The following is an 18,433-nucleotide window of genomic DNA, read 5'->3' on the forward strand; positions in this document are numbered from 1 at the left end:
GAGCCACTTCTGTGTCATTTCCGTTTCTCTCCATTCTCACCTGCCATGTGTCTCACCACCGCTTCGCTAAGCTCATCTCTAGTGCAGGTGTTTGGATCTCCTGCCGGGCTGGTGGGCGCCCCAAGGCCACACAGCATTCTGCATGTCAGCTCACCCTCTCCACCTTCTGCGCTGTGCCTTTGACTGGGCTCCGGATTCTCTCAGATTCTGCTTCCTGGGCAGTTTGACGAGTTCTCTTTGATCCTCCTGTGTTTGAAGGACAACTTGACAACAATTGATAAAAACTTATTTCCCTAAGTAAGGAATCCTCAGTGACCTGGGGTTCTGGGCAAAGTACTTTTGAGGAATTCAGAGTGAAGTGCTGAGGCCATCTGCCTGTTGTCATTACCCTGGTGGCCAGTCTTCCCTCCATGCCCTGTGGCCCTAAGAAGTTCTCTTTTTCCTCCATCTTACCATAGCTGTGAGACCCCAGTTTTGATGATACTTTTTGTTTTGAGATCATCGTAGATTCATATGCAGTTGGAACAACTCACAGGGAAACCCGTGCCTCATGCCTAGCAGCTGGTCCCCTGGTGTAACATCTTGCAAAGATAGCACATCGATAGCACAGGGGCACCTCATCACCGGAGGGGGGGTGGAGCTTCCTGAGCCACACCTACTTCCCCTGCATCCTGTTCCCATTTAACCCCTGGCAGACCTATCCTGGGCCCCATTTCTATAATTCCTCAGTGAAAGAATATTCTGCAGTGGAATCACAGTATGTAACATTTTGTAATCAGCAGTTTTTAGTCAACGTGATTTTTCTGGAGTTTGAGCCCAGGAGGCGTTTTAACACTGGTTTATCCCTTCTTGCTGGCCAGGACTCCCTGCCATGGGTGTCCCACACTTGTTTCCAGTCTTCATTTGGAAGACCTTTGTATTATTCCCATTCTTTGGCTAGTACCATCTTTTGCTGAACAAAATTTTAAATTCTGATGATGTCTAGTTTGTCGCTTTTCCCTTTTATGGATTGTGCTTTTGTAGTGAAGCTGAAGATCCCAAAAATTTTCTCTTGTGTATTTTTTTTTAAGATTTATTTATATTTATTTATTTTAGAGAGAGAATGATTGGGGGAGGGGCAGAGGCAGAAGGAGAGACCATCTTAAGCAGACTCCACACCTAACACAGAGCCCAATGCAGGGCTGGATCTCACAACCTGGAGGTTATGACCTGAGCCAAAGTCAAGAGTTGGCCACTTAACCTTCTGAGCCAACCAGGCATCCCTCTTATGTATTTTTTAAATGATTTCTCTGGTTTTCCATTTTACATTTAAATCTATGATCCTTTTAGAGTTAATTTCTGTATAAAACCTGAAGTTTAGGTCAAGGTTGTTTTTTGCTTTTGTTTTTTGCTTATGGATGTCCAGTTGCCCAACACCTGGAAGGTTTGTGTTCCTTCTGGTTTTTTTGTTTGTTTGTTTTGTAAGATTTTATTTATTTATTCATGAGAGACACAGAGAAGAGAGAGGCAGAGACATAGGCAGAGAGAGAAACAGGCTCCATGCAGGGAGCCCGATGTGGGAATCAATCCTGGGATGCCAGGACCATGCCCTGGGCCAAAGGCAGATGCTCAACCACTGAGTGAACACAGGATCCCCTGTGTTCCTTCTACTGAAATACTTTCTCACTTTTGTCAAAAATGAGTTGGACTGACTTGCACCGGTGTGTTCCTGGATTCTCGATCATTTTCTATAGTCTGTGTCTTTTCTTTAACCACTTTCACTCTCTGTTACCATAGCTACCGAGCTTCATTTTCCTGCTTCAGAACTGTTGTGGCTGTTGTAGGGCCTTTCTCTTTCCAGACAAATTTGAGAAAAGGTTTGTTTGTGTTTACAAAACAACTTGCTGACATTTTGGTAACAATGGTGCTAAACCTCCAGATCAGTTTAAGAGAATTGGCATGTTCACTCCATTGCTTCTGTTCTCAATCCATGAACATAGTATGCCTCTCCATTTATTTAGATCTGTTTTGATTGCTTTCATCAGCTTTTTGTAGTTTTAGTTTATAAGCTCTGTACATGCTTTGTTAATGTTTATACCCAGATTCTTTTTCTTTTTAATTGTAGTGTCAATGTATCATTACTAATATCTAGAAATACAGTTGATATTTGTATTTATGTTGTATCCTGTGGCCTTACTGAGCTGACTTATTCGAGGACTTTTTTTTTAGTAGATTCCTTAGGATTTTCTGTGTAGATAATCATGTCATCTGACAAGAGGAACAATTGTTTCTTCCTTTCTAACCTGTGTGCCTTGTATTTCCTTTTCATGCCTAATTGTCTTGGCTAGAACTTTTAGCACTGTGCTGAGTAAGAGTGCTGAGAATGTACATCTTTGCCTCATTTCTGATCTCGGGGGAAAACTCTCAGTCTTTCATCACCAAGTATAATATTAGCTGTAGATTTTTTATAGATGTTCTTTATCAAGTTGAAGTTCCCTTCTATTCCTTTGCTAATTTTTATTTTGAAGAAGTGTGAATTTTTTTTGTATCTGTTGATACAGTTGTGTGATTTTTCTTCTTTATCCTGATAGTATGGCAGATTACACTGATTGATTTTCAGATATTGAACCAGCCTTGTATCGTTGGAATTAACTTCACTTGGTTGTGGTGCGTAATTCTTTTTAAATATTACTGCAACTACATTTTCTTTCATCTATATTAATGAGGGATATTGGTCTGTAATTTCCTTTTTTCAACCATCTTTGCCATTCATATCAGGGAAGTTCTAACTTCATAAAATGAGGTTTTTTTTTTCTTTTCTGTTTTCTTTTTATTTATTTTATTTTATTTTTTTAGAAATTTATTTATTTATTCATAAGAGATACACAGACAGGCAGAGACACAGGCAGAGGAAGAAGCAGGCTCCTTGCAGGGAGCCTAATATGGGACTCAATCCCGGATCCTGTGATCTTGCCCTGAGCCGAAGGCAGATGCTCAACCGCTGAGCCACCCAGGCATCCCTCTGTTTTCTATTTTGAGAGAGATTTTGTAGAGCTGGTGTTAACTCTTCTTTTAAGCATTTGGTAGGTTCTCCAACAAAACCATGTGGGTTTGGAGATTCCTTTTTCAGAAGCTTTTTATTTATGAATTCAGTATCTTTAATAGTTGTAGAGCCATTGCAGATTATCTGTTTCATACTGGGTGAGTAGTGGCAGTTTGTATTGTTCTAGGAATGGTTCGTGTCATCTGAGTTGTCAAATGTGTATATATAGAGAGTTGTCCATAGTATTCCCTTAGTATCTTGTTGACCCTGCAGGGGGTCTGTATTGCCATCCTGTTTTGTTCCTGATATTGGTAATTTGTCTCTTTTTCTTTGTTAGTCTTGTTAGAGATTTGTTAGTGTTACTGATCTTTTCAGAGAACCAGCTCCTTGTTTCATTGATTTTTCTCTATTTTGGTGCTTACAGTTTCAATAGATTTCTGCTCTTTATTATTTCCTTACTTCTGCTTTCTGCATGGTTTTTCCCTCCCATTTATTAGGGTCTTGTGGTGAGAGCTTAGATTATTAATTTGGGGTTTTCCTCTGGTTTTTTTTTTTTTTTATATTTTATTTATTTATTTAGACACAAAGAGAGAAGAGGAGAGAGGGGAGGAAGAGAGAGCACGCACGGGGCAGAGGGAGAGGGAGAATCCCAAGCAGATTCCAGCTGAGCTTAGAGCCTGACACGGGGCCCAATCTCACAACCCTGAGAACATGACCTGAGCCGAAGTGAAGAGTCAGAAACTTAACTGACTGAGCCATTTGGATACCTTGAGACATTTCTTCTCTTGTGATGTGTATAACTGCTATAAATTTCCCTCGGGGAACTGCTTTAGCTGTTCCACAAAGTTTGGTATGTTGTATTTTCATTTTCATGCAGTTCAGTGTATTGGTATCTCCTTTAATACTTCTTCTGTGACCATGGATTATTTAGGAGTGTGTTTCATTTCCAATAATTTGGAGATATTCCTTATGTCTTTCTATTATTGATTTCTTATTACTCTGATTAGAGAGTGCACTCTGTGATTTCAATTCTGCTAAACTTGTTGAGGATTTTTTATGGCCCAGTGAATTATCTGTCTTGGTTTATGTTTCATGGGCACTTGGAAGAATGTATATTCTGTTACTTTTGGGTGAAGTGTTCTGTAAACACCCATCGGTACCAAATTGATGGGATTTTATTGTTTTTTGTTTGCTTTTAACTGATGGTTGTTGAGTCCTTCTACATCCTTGGCGATTTTTCTATTTACTTTTTCAATGAGTTACTGAGAGAAGAGTTGAAGTCTCCAACTGTAGCTATGGGTTTCTCTGTTTCTTCTTTCTATCCTCAATTTTTGGTTTACAAACTTTGTAGCTTCATCACTGGGTGCATGTACAGTTGGGCTTGCTGTGTCTTCTAGATGGATTCATCTATTTTCATCATGTAATGCCCCCTGTGTCTAGTAATTTTCTTTGCTCTGATATCTGCTTTATCTGATAATAATCAAGCCACCTCTGCTTTTGATTGTGTTTATATGATGTATCTTTCCATCCTTTTACTTTTAGTCTGCCTATGTCATTATATTTGAAGGGAGTTTCTTATAGACAACCATATAGTTGGGTCTTTTTTTTTTTAATCGACTCTGCCAACCTTTGTCTTCTAATTGGCATATTTAGATTATTTACATCTAATGTAATTATTGATATGCTAGGGCTTAAGTCTAACATCTAGTGTTTTATTTGTCCTCTTTTTCATTTCTCTGCCTTTTTCCTGACTTTATCTAGGTTTTTAAGCCTATATTTTAGAATTCTGATTTTACTTACATATAGTATTTTTGGTCATATCTTTGTGATTTTAGTAGTTTTCAGTCTCTTTCAGATATCCATAAATCCAATTTATCACAATCTACTGGTGTCCTTGTGTGATGAGTTCAAATGATATATAGAAAGTATACCTCTCTATATATCCCTTTACCCTCTTCATTTAAAATAAAATTATTTTAAATACTTTCTGTACATGTTTAGAACTGTAGACAGCATCATAAGTTTGGCCTCAACTGTCAACTGTAAGTTAGAAGACCCAAGGGGAAGGGAAGTCTGCTTTATTAACCCATACTTTTTATTCCATGTTCTGTCTTCCGCCCTAGTGGCTAAGATCCCCTCAGATGTCATTTCATTTCTTTGGAGAGAACTTTCTGTAGCCATTCCTGTAGGTGACAGACTCTCTGTTCCCTGCAACTGAGAATGCCTCCATTTCCCTTTCGTTCCTAAAAGGTGTTGTCCCTGGACACAGTTCTTTTTTTTTTTTTTTTTAAAGATTATATTTATTTATGCGGGGGGGGGGGTGGCAGAGACACAGGCAGAGGGAGAAGCAGGGTCCGTGCAGGGAGCCCAACACAGGACTCGATCCCGGGTATCCAGGATCACACCCTGGGCTGAAGGCGGCGCTAAACCGCTGAGCCACCCGAGCTGCCCCCTGGACACAGTTCTGGGGAGACAGCTCTTCTCTTGCGCTCTGGGAAAGTGTTCTGCCCCTGCCCTGCCCCCTGGTTCTTGATGAGAAATCCTCTCTCCTTCGAGTGGCTTCTCCCTCATTTTATTCTGGCTGCTTTCAAGATTTTTTTCTTTGTCTTTAATTTTGAGAAGCGCAGTTATGCTGTGTTTTGGCATGGTTGTACTTGGGTTTCTCCTGTAGGTTCTTGCTGCCGCTTTTTTTTTTTTTAAGATTTTATTTATTTATGAGAGACACAGAGAGAGAGAGGCAGAAACACAGGCAGAGGGAGAAGCAAGCTCCATGCAGGGAGCCCGATGTGGGACTTGATCCCGGAACTCCAGGATCACACCCTGAGCCAAAGGCAGATGCTCAAGCACTGAGCCACCCAGGCATCCCGTCACTGCTTCTTTGATCTGTGGGTGGAAGTCTCTGGCCATATGTGGGGCATTTCAGCCATGATTTTCCAGGTCCCTTTCTCGGCGTCCCTCTGTCTCCTCCCCTTCTGGGTTTGTGGGCGCAAAGTCTTTTGTTTATGCTACATGTCCCCGAAGCTTTCTTCATTTATCTCTGTTTTTCAGATTGGTTCATCTCTATGGTTCTGTCCTCAAAGTCCCTGTCCTCCAACCCTCGCCTCTGCCCTCCAGCCTATATGTCCGACTTTATTTCAGTTGGTTACGTTTTCCATTTCAGACTTTACCATTTGTTTTTTTTCTGCATCTTCAGTTTTTGTAGACTTAGCTTCCCACTGTCCCTGTCACATTGTCCCTGAGGACAGCTCCTGGAGAACCCCAAGTAGGTAGTTCCAGCATCCGTGCTACTGGGAGCTGGCGTGGTGTCTCTTGGTTATCTTACCTCATTCAGTCAGAGATATTCCTGGTTCTTGTTGTCAGGGATTCTTTTATTGAAGCCAGGACACTTGGGTATTAGCAGACTTGGAATCATACTCTGATCTCTGTTACAGCAGGCCCCATCTGAACACTGCTGTGACAGGGAGGAGCCATGGTCCCCATGGACATCCACTGTTGCTGGAATGGGCAAGTGGGCCAGTGTATCACCTCCTGAAGGGAACAAAGTCTGGGCTCCTTGTTGGGCTTTCCCTGAAAGCCCAGGATGGGGCTGGATGTTGGAGGGCATCGCAGCCTGTGGGGGTGCGTCTGGACTGCAGTGTGTGCTGGGGTTTTGGGTAGTATGAATGGTCATTGTGTGAGTTCTCTGCCCTGCTTGGCTGTCCCGCTCCTGACCCAAGCTTTTGTTGGGGCTTTTTTGGTCTGCATCTGGAGGAGTTCTCACGTTGCTTTTTCTTTGCTACAAGTCTGGGATATGGAAGCCTGGAAGGAAATCTGGGGACCTCACTGGCTGGTCAGCCTTCTTCACCTTCTGGCATTGTCTTATGTTTGTTTTCCCCACTATGTCTGGGCTTTGTAGTTACATTTAGTGGGGAATAGATAGGAATATGTCAGCTCACCTTTTTGAACACGGGTGTCTAAGATTCAGTTTCTCATGTGACTAAAGAATGTAGAAGCATGGCCGGCCGTTTGGAGGCTCATCAGGGCAGCCCAAGAGTAGTTAGCACAGGGTGACCAGGGCAAAGAGCCATATGCATGTCGAGGCTGGGGGCTCTTCCCACTCAAAGGTCCTGACAAGCTGAAGTTCTCTGGATCAGAGCATTCCCGGCAATGTGCACACCTGGTGTTCTCATCAGCTAGGAAAAATGCCCCCCATATGATTCTGGCTGCCATCCCTTAATACCACGAGCTGGGCACTGAGCACCTGGAGCCTCACCAGACCTATGCGGTGGACCGTTCTCATTCTGGATAGAATGGCAGCAGGAAACCGCTGCGTGTGTTTACGCAAGCCACCACTGCCTTCACTGCCCCCATATGAAAAAGCCAGGTTGCTTTTGTTTCAGTAAAGCAGAAAGGGGTTTAGAAAAGACTTTTAAGCAGAAAGGGGTTTAGAAAAGAGTTCTAAGACTTTAAAAATGTGTGCCAAAATGTTAAATGCATGCAGACTGTGGTCCCCACGGCAGCTTGGATGGGATCACCTAGGGATTCCTGGCCCCCACGTGACCAGGGAGTCAGCGCTGGGGTGAGGCCTGGAAATGTGCGCTTCTACAAGCTTCCAGCGGTTCAGACACACAGCTGTGTCTGCCTGCAGCAGCCCGAGTCCCACTCCCGGCACTTCTCCCGGTGACTCTTAGTTAGGCAGGAACAAGGACTGTGTGACCTTGCACAGCCGGGTGTCCCAGGCTGTGGCATTCTGGCGTCCAGCTTGTTGGTGTGAAGTGGCGCCTCTGCCTCCTCCCACACACATTAGCTTTCAGAGCTGGCGGGAGCCCAGCCTCCTGTATTGCCCAACAGCCCTTCCAGTCTCTTTCTCGACAGTCACTGTGACATGAAACAAGCACCTCATGCCTGAGGAAGAGTCCTTCCTTCACGTTTCTGTCAGTTGGAAATACGCTCTCAGCTGAGTTGCCTTGCCTAGCCGGCACTGCGGGACATGCTAGGGATTAGTCAGGCGATCTGTGTGAGCGGGGCCCTGGGGGGCGCCTGCTGCCTACCGTGTGCAGGATGGGTGCAAAATGGATGCCAACGGATGGTTGGGAGAAGGGGGCGGGCACTGTGGGTCCAGGCTGGCCGCGTTCCCTGCCTCAGGCCCCCAGCTCCCGGTCACTTCCTCACACAGGACGCTGGGCCTGTTCTACACCAGTTCCTCAGTTTCCACTTGAAATTCCTCCTTAACTACTGCCTATTTGCTTTCCGATTAACTTACCCAGTGCCTTTTCAAGTCAAAATTGGTGTCTCTGGGACCTTGAAATACATTTTCTTCTAAATCATGAATAGTTGGTGCCCTGGACTAATACACATAATATGAATTTTATTCTCATTTAGCTGTGATGCTAGTAATATTCTCAGCTTCTGTTTGTTGCTAAAATTTGTGTTTCTGACTGTAAAATATTACTAATTTTCACCTATATCAGAGGTTTTTATGATTTTTCCTCTTTTCTTTTCTCTCCTCCGGGGAGTCCCTTCCCCTTTCCATAAACTGTGGTCCCCTCGTGGCTGTGCCCGTCTCTCCTCGCCCTGCAGGGTTCTACGGCCTGGACGAGTCTGATCTGGACAAGGTCTTCCACCTGCCCACCACCACGTTCATTGGGGGGCAGGAGTCAGCACTTCCTCTGCGGGAGATCATCCGGCGGCTGGAGGTAAGGGGACAGAAACCTCATGTACTTGTTTTTCACCTGTGTTGGCAGGAGGCCTCCAGACTAGGTGGTTCTTTGTCTTGGTTCTCTGGTTTCCTTCTCAGTGTAAGAGAGAGGGGAACATTTTTTTCATTTGGTAGATAAAAAATTCATGCTTTTTATTTTTACCGTCAGTGATAGCAGAGATAAAGCATTTCTGTGCACATCAATCTCAGTGGGAGCTCACTTCAGGTGTGCGAGGTCCCCCAGAACCCGCATTCTGCCGTCAGGGACCAGGTTTGGGCCCCAGGCTGCCCAGTGTCTCTGCCCCCAGAGGTCTGTCTGCTTGCACCACACTTCTGGTGTTTTCTTCTTTTCCTTCTCCTTTCCGGCCGTGGTTGGCACAGAGCCTGCTGGTTGCCGCACACGCACCACAGCTACACAGGGGTCTACTGCCACCTGCCAGTCTTTGTCTAGCCCCTCATCTGTACAGGGTGTGGGGGGTCCGTGCCTGTGCTGCCCATTAAGATAGATAAAGGAGGGGCAGCCCCCGTGGCACAGTGGCTTGCACCGCCTGCAGCCTGGGGTGTGATCCTGGAGACCTGGGATCGAGTCCCATGTCGAGCTTCCTGCATGGAGCCTGCTTCTCTCTCTGCTTGTGTCTCTGCCTCTCTTTCTCTCTGTGTCTCTCATGAATAAATAAATAAAATCTTTAAATAAATAAATAAATAAATAAATAAATAAATAAATAAATAAATAAATAAATAAATAAATAAATAAATAAATAAATAAATAAATAAATAAAATGAAGGAAACAAGTACTCTGGAACAAGGCTCCTCAGAGTGGATCATGCAGTTACCTGGGGCACTGCCTGGCATGCACGCTCTGGATCGTGGGTGGCACCTGGTGTCCCTGGCAAGCCCCAGCTGCACGATACCCAATAGTAGGGCTCTCCACGCCAGGCACCAGCACTACTGCTCGTACCCAGCCCTATGACTCAGTTGTGATAAAGGGGATCTTACTCCAGCCAGTGGGATCTGATCAGAATGCTCCCATGGGTGGTACCACATGTGGCTGTGACTGTGACAATCTAGAAAGGTCTAAGTGTCTATTGATGACATTGTCTTTAACTTGTGACTTGCATCCTGTGGTGTCAATATTTCAGCTTGGCCTTCATCACTTCTAGGCTGTAAGGGGAAAATGTTGACACTGTGACCTGGTGCAACATGAGGGTGTGGACACAGGGAGAGGTGTGGGCGTCAGGCAAGAGAGGGGAGGAATGGACGTGTCAGGGAAGGGTGGGGAGGGGTGTGTGTGTCAGGGAGGGGTGGGGAGGGATGGGCAGGATTAGCCAAGGGGGTCCTCTGGGTCTACACTGGGCCTTACCACTGCCTGCAGTGTCTGGATCCACTCCGTCCAGGAGTGGCCCCCAGCCCCATGCGGTCCTTGAGTTCTGGAAGCATGCAGAATACCTGAGGGACTTAGATCTTGAGGAGATAACTAGTATTGATACCTTGATCAGACACAGGCTGAGAATTAATTCCTGTCTGTTAGAAAAATTTAAATGTCACAGATGGTTATGTTCTGTTTCTCTGGGACATTACTGACTGGGGGCTCCCCTGGCTCAGACCTCAGAAACTGCACCCCTTGGAGACTAGTCCTTCTCCAGATGAGCCTGTCTGTGGGCCTAGGCCATGTGGGCCCCACCCCGTAGGTGTCCCAGGCACCTGGGCCAGTCTGTTTGTGGAAAGCAGAGATTGGGGCAGTCTTCGTAAGGGCTGGCATGGTGCTCCTGCCCCCTTCCCTTCCCACACGTCTCCAGAGGGGAGCCCAGCCCTCCTCCTGAGCCATGTTTCTAGGGGTGTGCAGAGCCCTGTGCTTGATCTCCTCAGCCTTGAGTCCCGGTGGCCCCGACCCCCAGCATTAGGAAGGGCAAAGCCCTCTGCTGTCACTTGCAGCCCAGGAGGTGGGCTCTTGCTATGTGAGACCTTGGCCACTGCCCCTCTTGACCCCAGGGTGCCCACATGCCAACCCGTGAGCCATGCTCATGGCTTCCAGGTGTCGGGGCACACTTGCCAGCAATGGTGTGGAGGTTCACACACATGTGTGCACACTGGGCTGCTGGCATGAGCTGCCAGGACCACAGGCTGGCCTGGGACACTGTGGCCTCTGAAAAGTTCTGGACAGAGGAACTGAGAACCAGCCCCTGAAAACGCTCGGCCTTTTCTCCTGGGGATTGAGCCAAGACTAGGAAAAACAACACGTGATCCAGGGCCCCAGTCATCACGCATCCAAGTTAATAGCTAAACTCATGCTGATGGTGATCGACACAAGAGAGTTGCTAGTTTTTTTTTCTAGCTTTTAAGGAGTTCAGGTCAGGGAAATAGTGTTCCCTGGGAGTAAGGGGTGTGGGTCTCCCTCCCCATCCTCCCCTGCGTCCTCTTCCCTCCCTCTCCCTCCCCCACCCTCCACTTTCCTCCCTTCTCTCCCTCCTCCTCCCTCCCTCCTCTTTCCCCGCCAGACCTCCCCCGCCTCACCTTGCAGGTCACATTCAAGCCCCAAGAAAGACCTGTGTTAAGCTGAAGGAGGAGGTTCCTGTCAACAGGCACCCTGGTGGGGCCTTCAACCCGTTTTGGGGCTCAAGTGGATCTGCATACCATGAAGCAGAAGCAGGGACTAATGCTGACTCTGACGTCAGAGAAATTGTCCCAGCCCACCCCATCCCTGGGCTTCATGGTCTGGGTTTATCACCTGAGCCCTTCCTCTCCTGGCCAGGGTGATGGTGCCTGTAGTGCTTGCCCATTCTTGGCTCAGAGAGTCCTTCCTTTGTTTCCTAATCATGGTGCTATGTGCACAGATGCCCACCCTGCTCTGAAGGCAGGAGGAATGGTCCAGGGTGATAGGTGGCTCCATGCCTATCATGGAAACCAGCAGAGCCTTGCGCCCTCAGCTGGGACAGTGTGGCTGCTAGAGGTGTTTTAGGGTCTATAGAATCTCCCTACTGCCATGCCAAGGTGCTTCCTTCTTTAACTCCTGTGCTGATTTGGGATGGCTGGCGGGTGGAGGGAGAAGAGGGGTCCTGGTCACCTGCCTCAGGAAAATGTAAACCCCCCCAGGCTGGGCCCTCCTGTGCCTTCATGTCCTCTGTTCCACTCTGGTTTCCTTTCCACTGAGCCCATGCTTCATCCTTCCCAGCTGTAATGTGAGCGCCGTGGATGGACACCCTGCTCTATTCCCAACCCTGTGTGTCGTGATGTGTGCAGTCACGCTTCTGTAGGACCCAGCCTTCCCAGGAAGGGTCAGTTGTTAAAATCTAAACACCTGTGAATCTTCAGTGACTGCTGAGCTCTGTCACCCACTGCCACACAGTCCCTTCTTTCTCGTGGTGCTGGCCCCATGGTTCTTGCTGTCCCCTTCCTGCTCACTGGCTCAGTGTGACGTGAAGGATGCATCTCGTGGCCCTGCTAGAAGTGAGAGGATGGTGTGGGCCTGGACCTGGCACCGCCCTCCAGCCGTGCGTCTCTGCCCCGGGCCCAGCCAGATCTGCTGCCTTCAAAGGGAGGCCCCTGTTTCTGCCAACCTTCTGGCTGAGGAGGCAGTGGACAGCCTCAGGCGAGCAGCCCTTGACAGGGTGTGTGTGCGTGTGTGTGACACAGATGGCCTACTGTCAGCACATTGGGGTGGAGTTCATGTTCATCAACGACCTGGAGCAGTGCCAGTGGATCCGCCAAAAGTTTGAGACGCCTGGAATCATGCAGTTCACCAATGAGGAGAAGCGGACGCTGCTGGCCAGGCTCGTGCGGTCCACCAGGTGCGGGCTGTCCCCTCTGCCCATGGGGGGAGGGGCGGGGCCACAGCCCCTGTGAGTGGCACTGGCCCCAGTGACGTGGCGGTCCCTGGCCAGGTTTGAGGATTTCCTGCAGCGAAAGTGGTCATCTGAGAAGCGCTTCGGTCTAGAAGGGTGCGAGGTGTTGATCCCTGCGCTCAAGACCATCATCGACAAGTCCAGTGAGAACGGGGTGGACTACGTGATCATGGGGATGCCCCACAGGTATGCACGCGCCCCCAGTGGCCTTCCCCACGGCCCCACCACCACCACCCTCTGGGGCTCCAGCCCACTGGGCATAGCAGAGGCAGAGGGCTGAGGGCCCCCCACAGCCCATGGCCTTTGTTTTCCACCTTCCCTCCTCCGCTGCTGTGGCATCAGGCTCACCTGCCTCTGTGTTCCAGGGGGCGGCTGAATGTCCTTGCCAATGTCATCAGGAAGGAGCTGGAGCAGATTTTCTGCCAGTTTGATTCGAAGCTGGAGGCAGCTGATGAGGTGAGGCACCTGTTTTCTTTCAGAACATCCAGCACAGGTCAGCCACTGGAGACCCTCAGCTCCACTTGTCACTCAGAACAGCCCTCCCTTTCCTGGGGGCCGGGGCTTCCACACCATACACAGGTGGCCAGTGGCCAGGTGGCCCCCACAGCCCTCCCACTGGGGGCAAGGATGTGCCCCTCCTCCCAGAGCCATGGGGGGAGCCATCCCGGGAAACACCTTCCCACCACGCCTTCGGGAATGGGGTTCTGGGATAGAAGTGGCACAGAGCAGAGCCATCGTGAAGCCTAAGCATCTCCCACTGAGGATAAAGACCCTGTGTCTGTGTGTCAGGGTTCTGGGGACGTGAAGTACCACCTGGGCATGTACCACCGGCGGATCAACCGTGTGACCGACAGGAACATCACCCTGTCGCTGGTAGCGAACCCTTCCCACCTCGAGGCTGCCGACCCGGTGGTGATGGGCAAGACGAAGGCCGAGCAGTTTTACTGCGGGGACACGGAGGGGAAGAAGGTAAGGCCGCAGGGATCAGCCAGGACAACCCTGAGGCCACAGTGTCCAGGATGGGCTCTGAGCCCATCATGTCTCCCACCTCAGGTTTCTGCAGTTTAACAACGTATTCTGGACAGACTTTGGAGGAATTCTAGATCGCGATACAGCCATGCTGCCAGAGGTGCCCCCTCCTGGGTTGAAGCAGCAGAGACAGGCAGGGATGCGGGGGGGGGGGGGGGGGGGGGGGGGGGCAATCCCATCCTCACACCCCCGGTGAAGCCGGGCTTGCAAGAAAGAACTTACTCTGGAGGTGAAAGGCAGAGGTGAGGTGGAGGTAGACTGGGGGGTGCTGTGGGCAGAGCGGGGCATGCTGGCCCAGGGGTGCCCTTAGAGGAGGCCAACTTTTTAGGGCTGGTACCAAGCATTAGCTTACCGGTTCTATAATTTAAAATACTGTAAGTCTGCTAGACTGCGCTCGGAGGGTGACACAGGAAGCTGCCATCAGCAGCAATCGGTGTGGGCTAGGCGTGGTGTCGGGGACAGGAAGTGGGTCCTGTGCTGCAGGCACTCCTGCCCTCACAGAGAAAGGGCACGGACCACGGGGAAGATGTCAAGGTGTGAAGGTCAAACTCCAGAGAAGGGCGGGCCTCCTGTGCAGCCTCTGGGAGCAGCACCGACACAGTGGCCAAGGTTAGCCATCATCCTGTCATCCTTGGCGAGGACACTGGCCTGGGCATTTGGAGCTAGGCAGGGGAAGGAGATTGCAGGAAAGTCTGTGCAATGTCTTCATTTGTGAGTGACAGACAAAAAGCCCCTCAAGCAGCACTCACCCAGAGTGCTAGACACGTCCTGGAAAGCAGTGAATAACTAGGTGAGGGCCAAAGAGAACATTTGAACTGCTCCGGATGCTGGCACGGATCAGTCCTGCTGTGAGCTGCAAGGTCAGGAGAGGCTGGTCAGCCCCGGTGCTCCCCAGGCCCTTGTTTTCGGGAGGGCTCTTCCTAGTGCACGCTGCCCACCCCTTGAGGACCCACCCCTCCGTGGGAGCCACTCCAGCCCTTGCCCACCCTCAGCCATGGATCCAGACCCCACACCCCTTCATGCCTGTTCTCGCTGCTCGTCTGAAACCCCCAGCAATTAGCTGATTTCTGCTAAACGGAATTTAGGGATCTGGAGCTGTTAACCTACCTTTCTCATTTAAGAAAACATCTTTATCCTCTGTCCACGTAACCAGGGTTGTTGCATAACCTGGGACAGGATGGGGCCTGACCTGGTTTGGCCCCTGGGGTGTTCATGGGGAAGCAGCCCACCCAGAGACTTGCTCCTGCCAAGGTCTAGATCGGGCACTGGGGTGCTGTCAGACGCAAGGAGCGGCAGCCAGCGCCACACTGAGAGAGCCTCGGGGGACAGCCTTGCTGCCTGGCAAGGGTCCCAGCGGCTTCCCCAGGAGACCTGGACAGGAGGCTCTCCCCGAAGCACCCAACAGCGGGAGGCTGAGTATGTGCAGAGAAGGCGTTGGCTGGACTCCCTGTGACCTTCCTACGTGCCTCTGAGGATGCCCCTGAACAAACCTGTCCTAGCAAACATCCCTGCATCCAGAGGCAGGACACAAAGGGTGCTATTGAGTAGATCTACATTTTGTCCCCTAAGAGGACATCGTAGACTTTCCCTTCCTGGCGGGACACACGAAAGCATCCAAGGGAGCAGTAGCTGTGTTTCACAGCGTAGGAAGTATTTGTGGATGTGGAGGGAGGAGCACACAGAACAGGGTCGGGTTGCACTCAGCAGCATTGCCGTTATGCTGCACACACAGTCGCTGAGAGACACCTGTATGTGCAGCCTGGTCTTACCTGTTGTCCCTGCTGAAGGAAGCAGGCTCCTGGAGAAGTATCTCTTTCCAGGCCACGGGGCCGCTCAGCATAAGGCTGAAGGCTCTACCGTGCCAGAGAGCCGCCGTCCAGATGGCAAAGTCACTCTGATGAGTCAGTTACAGCAATTGAATAAGCTAGAAACCCCTAAGCACACATGAATACAAATAAAAGGCAAGAAGGAGAGGGTCTTGCAGATCGCCACTAGATACATGTGAGAGTGACACCTGGTAGCGCCCTAGAGAGGCCACTGCAGCTGCTGGGCAGGGCTTGGTGAGGAGCGGGACCCAGAGGTTCTCAGATGCTGCTGCTGTTCTCCTGACTGAGGGGAACAGTGAGTGGAAGGGAGACACAAAGCCAACTCCCTGCCCAGGCGACCACAAGGACACAAGCTGGCATGGGTCAGGCCAACTGGGGTATCTCCCAGGATGGAGTGTACTGAGCCTGGTCATGAAGGATGCTGGAGCCCAAGGCTTGTCCAGGTGGTGGAGACAGGAGAGGCAATGAACTACTCCCAGTCAGAGCCCCCCAGAGTTGCTCTCCTGGTGGGAGGGTCCCACAGGCTATGCCAGCGTGACATCCACGGGCTCTGCAGCAGACAGTGGCAGAGTGGCAGGTGTGCAGATGGAGCGGGTCAGGACCCAGGAGGGGCTTGGGGGTCTTGTTCTCCTCCCACTTTGTTTCTAAGTTTGACAGGTTTTCAAAATGCATTCATTTTTGAAAAGCACATTGTGACTTAGTCTCTGGTATGCCCTGTAGCCATGATGGTCGGGACTGTGTTGGATTTCGGGTTTCCTTTGCATGTCTGCAGGTCATGTCCATCCTTCTACATGGAGACGCTGCCTTTGCCGGCCAAGGCATTGTGTACGAGACCTTCCACCTGAGTGACCTGCCCTCTTATACGACTCACGGCACCGTCCACGTGGTCGTCAACAATCAGGTAACTGAGGCTCCTCCTGAGGGCACCCTGTGCTCACGTCATCTTACTTAGAATGACATGCCTCGATTATTTAGGACAGTTGTTCTCTGATCATGTACGTGTGTCTTTTATGAAAGATGTGGGCAACACAAAAGATATCTTTTTAAAAAGGAGAGATTTTGATGACGTTATTCAAGATCATGATACTACTTTAGAATATATTATTTCAGCCCCACGAGGGCATATAGATGGCGGTTCATATTGAAGAAACTGAGGTTCTTCAGTATGCTCCTTTCTTACTCATCTCATTATTTTCTCATGTTCTTATGTACTTTTAAAATATTAATTTTGAAGATTTTATTTGAGAGAGAGGGAGAGCACAAGCAGGGAGAGGGAAAGCAGACTCCTGGGCTCGATCCCAGGACTGCAAGATCATGACCTGAGCTGAAAGTAGATAGATGCTCAACCACTGAGCCACCCAGGTACCCCTGAAAATATTAATTTTAGTGTAAATATCTGTCATAGATTGTTTCATAAAACAGACATTGCCATGTTGTTAGACTTTTAGGATTCTCATTTTGCACTGTTTTAAGTAATGCCATGATGAACACTCCTGTAAGGGAATATTTCGGCCGTTCTTACATAATCCTGATGTGTCTGTTACTTCTGGCGGCTGTACCCAAGGGTGCCTGTCGCCAGCTCCTGTGAACTGTCCTGTGACAGATACTGAGGCCTTTGCATGTAGGTGCTGTGCTAGGTTCCAGCAGAGTGAGGGCATGCTCCCTGCCGCCTCAGAGCTGGGGTCCAATGTGGGGTGGGGGCCTACGGATGCTGGTCGGGCAGCACGTTTCCCAGAGGATTTAACATATGTATGTATGTATGTGTGTGTTTATATATATTTATATGTGTGTGTGTGTATGTATATATATTTTTTATTTACTTATTTATATTTTAATTTTTTTAAAGATTTTATTTTATTATTTATTCGTGAGAGACACAGAGGCAGACGCACAGGCAGAGGGAGAAGCAGGCTCCATATAGGGAGCCTGATGCGGGACTTGATCCCGGGACTCCAGGATCACGCCCTGGGCCAAAGGCAGGCACTAAACCATTGAGCCACCCAGGGATCCCCAGATTTGATCTTTAAATGCAAACTGACAGTCAGGTAGACAAATGATGGGGCCTTGGGATCCAGGCAGGGAAGGAGTCTCTGTGTCCAGAGGAAGGAACGGGGCCATCGGCCAGCTCCCTTGGGGCCCTCCATGCATCGGGAGGCTGCTGGAAGGACCAGAGTGAGGGAGTGGCAAGATAGTTTCATTTCCAAAGGTGATTTTTTCTATCTGCAGAGGGTGTAGAGGAACAGGGGACGATTGCACTGTCCCAGCAGGGCGCAGAGAGGGAGCCAGGAGAATGCAAACATCAAAGCAGACATGGTGGCCCTTCTGCCATAAGGCAGGAGAGCTCAAAATCTGCACGGTCAGGCACGTCATCGGGTACCAACATAACGTGCAGTGTGATCACAGCTGTCACTCATCAAGCACCTGCTGTGTGCCAGGCACCAGGCTAGGCGCTCACATTAGCCAATACCGAAGCCACCCGAGCCCTGGGCAGGATCTTTCCCATTCTCCAGAAGAGAGCCTGGAGCAGAGAGTGAATGAAGAGCTTGCTTGAGAGTCAGCATTCGATCTGCTTTCTTTCAAAGAACAGTATCAGAAAGAATTTTGAAAAAAAGCCAAAAACACAGAAAGGTCTAGAAACCAAACAAAAAACCTGTCACTACAAGACTCCTTGCTTGTGGGCTGAGCCTGCAGTGCTAACAGGAGAACTCTCCTCACTCTGGAGGAGTGGCAGCAGAGGTGAGTCAGAGTCATTGGAAGCCTAAGACACAGGGTAACTTAGAATTTCCCGAGAGCAGTTTCCAGGCTGGGGTGAGCTCCGTCCCAGGAGACCGTAAAAGATAACCTCTTCAGGATCCTGGCAAATAGAGCTGCCAGGCACCTGCAACATTTTGTGCCAGTCCAGTTGTGAGAGGCGTCCGCAGGCAACAACACGTAGTCTAGAGTGTAGACACAGGAATGGCTCCACACGGTAGAGTCCAGCGGTGCTAGTGCGCACTCCTCCAGGCTGGGACAGATACACATGGGCACCTGCCGCCCTCT

The 18,433-nt window shown here is 49.4% G+C and overlaps 1 protein-coding gene across 4 annotated transcripts in view; it reads left to right on the top strand.

Annotated features, from left to right (window-relative positions):
* The window catches only part of OGDH (oxoglutarate dehydrogenase), a 69,248-nt gene that overhangs the window by 33,035 nt on the left and 17,780 nt on the right, over nt 1-18,433 (top strand). For all 4 annotated transcript variants that reach the window (XM_072777194.1, XM_072777196.1, XM_072777197.1 and 1 more), the window contains 6 exons: nt 8,582-8,697; nt 12,331-12,485; nt 12,579-12,725; nt 12,905-12,995; nt 13,329-13,508; nt 16,167-16,295. In XM_072777194.1, the coding sequence (XP_072633295.1) occupies nt 8,582-8,697; nt 12,331-12,485; nt 12,579-12,725; nt 12,905-12,995; nt 13,329-13,508; nt 16,167-16,295 (818 nt within the window). The remainder of the gene's footprint in view (nt 1-8,581; nt 8,698-12,330; nt 12,486-12,578; nt 12,726-12,904; nt 12,996-13,328; nt 13,509-16,166; nt 16,296-18,433) is intronic.

This window comes from Canis lupus, chromosome 15, assembly GCF_048164855.1.
Source record: "Canis lupus baileyi chromosome 15, mCanLup2.hap1, whole genome shotgun sequence".
NCBI classification, from domain to species: domain Eukaryota; kingdom Metazoa; phylum Chordata; class Mammalia; order Carnivora; family Canidae; genus Canis; species Canis lupus.